Consider the following 203-nt stretch of genomic DNA (forward strand, 5'->3'; position numbering starts at 1 on the left):
CCCCAGTGACTCGGGGTGCTACGTCTGCGATGCCGCCAGTGACCGTGTGGTGACAAGAGTGGAGGTGTCGGGTGAGCTGGCAACACCCCAGGGACCCCCAGGACACCTCTGTGACACTGTCAATGGCACAGGCCAGAGCAGCAACGTGGCAGGGGAGGGCAGGGGCCCTGTCTCCAACCCACCCGCAGGAGCCATCGGCTGGG

General features: G+C 66.5%; 1 protein-coding gene across 1 annotated transcript in view; it reads left to right on the forward strand.

The window, feature by feature from the left end:
- Window positions 1-203, forward strand: part of OBSL1 (obscurin-like 1) — a 15,376-nt gene that overhangs the window by 9,842 nt on the left and 5,331 nt on the right. Inside the window, 1 exon segment of the mRNA XM_010192549.1 lies at window positions 7-71. Coding sequence (XP_010190851.1) covers window positions 7-71 — 65 coding nt within the window.

This window comes from Mesitornis unicolor, unplaced genomic scaffold (genome assembly GCF_000695765.1).
Source record: "Mesitornis unicolor isolate BGI_N332 unplaced genomic scaffold, ASM69576v1 scaffold35149, whole genome shotgun sequence".
Taxonomy (NCBI): domain Eukaryota; kingdom Metazoa; phylum Chordata; class Aves; order Mesitornithiformes; family Mesitornithidae; genus Mesitornis; species Mesitornis unicolor.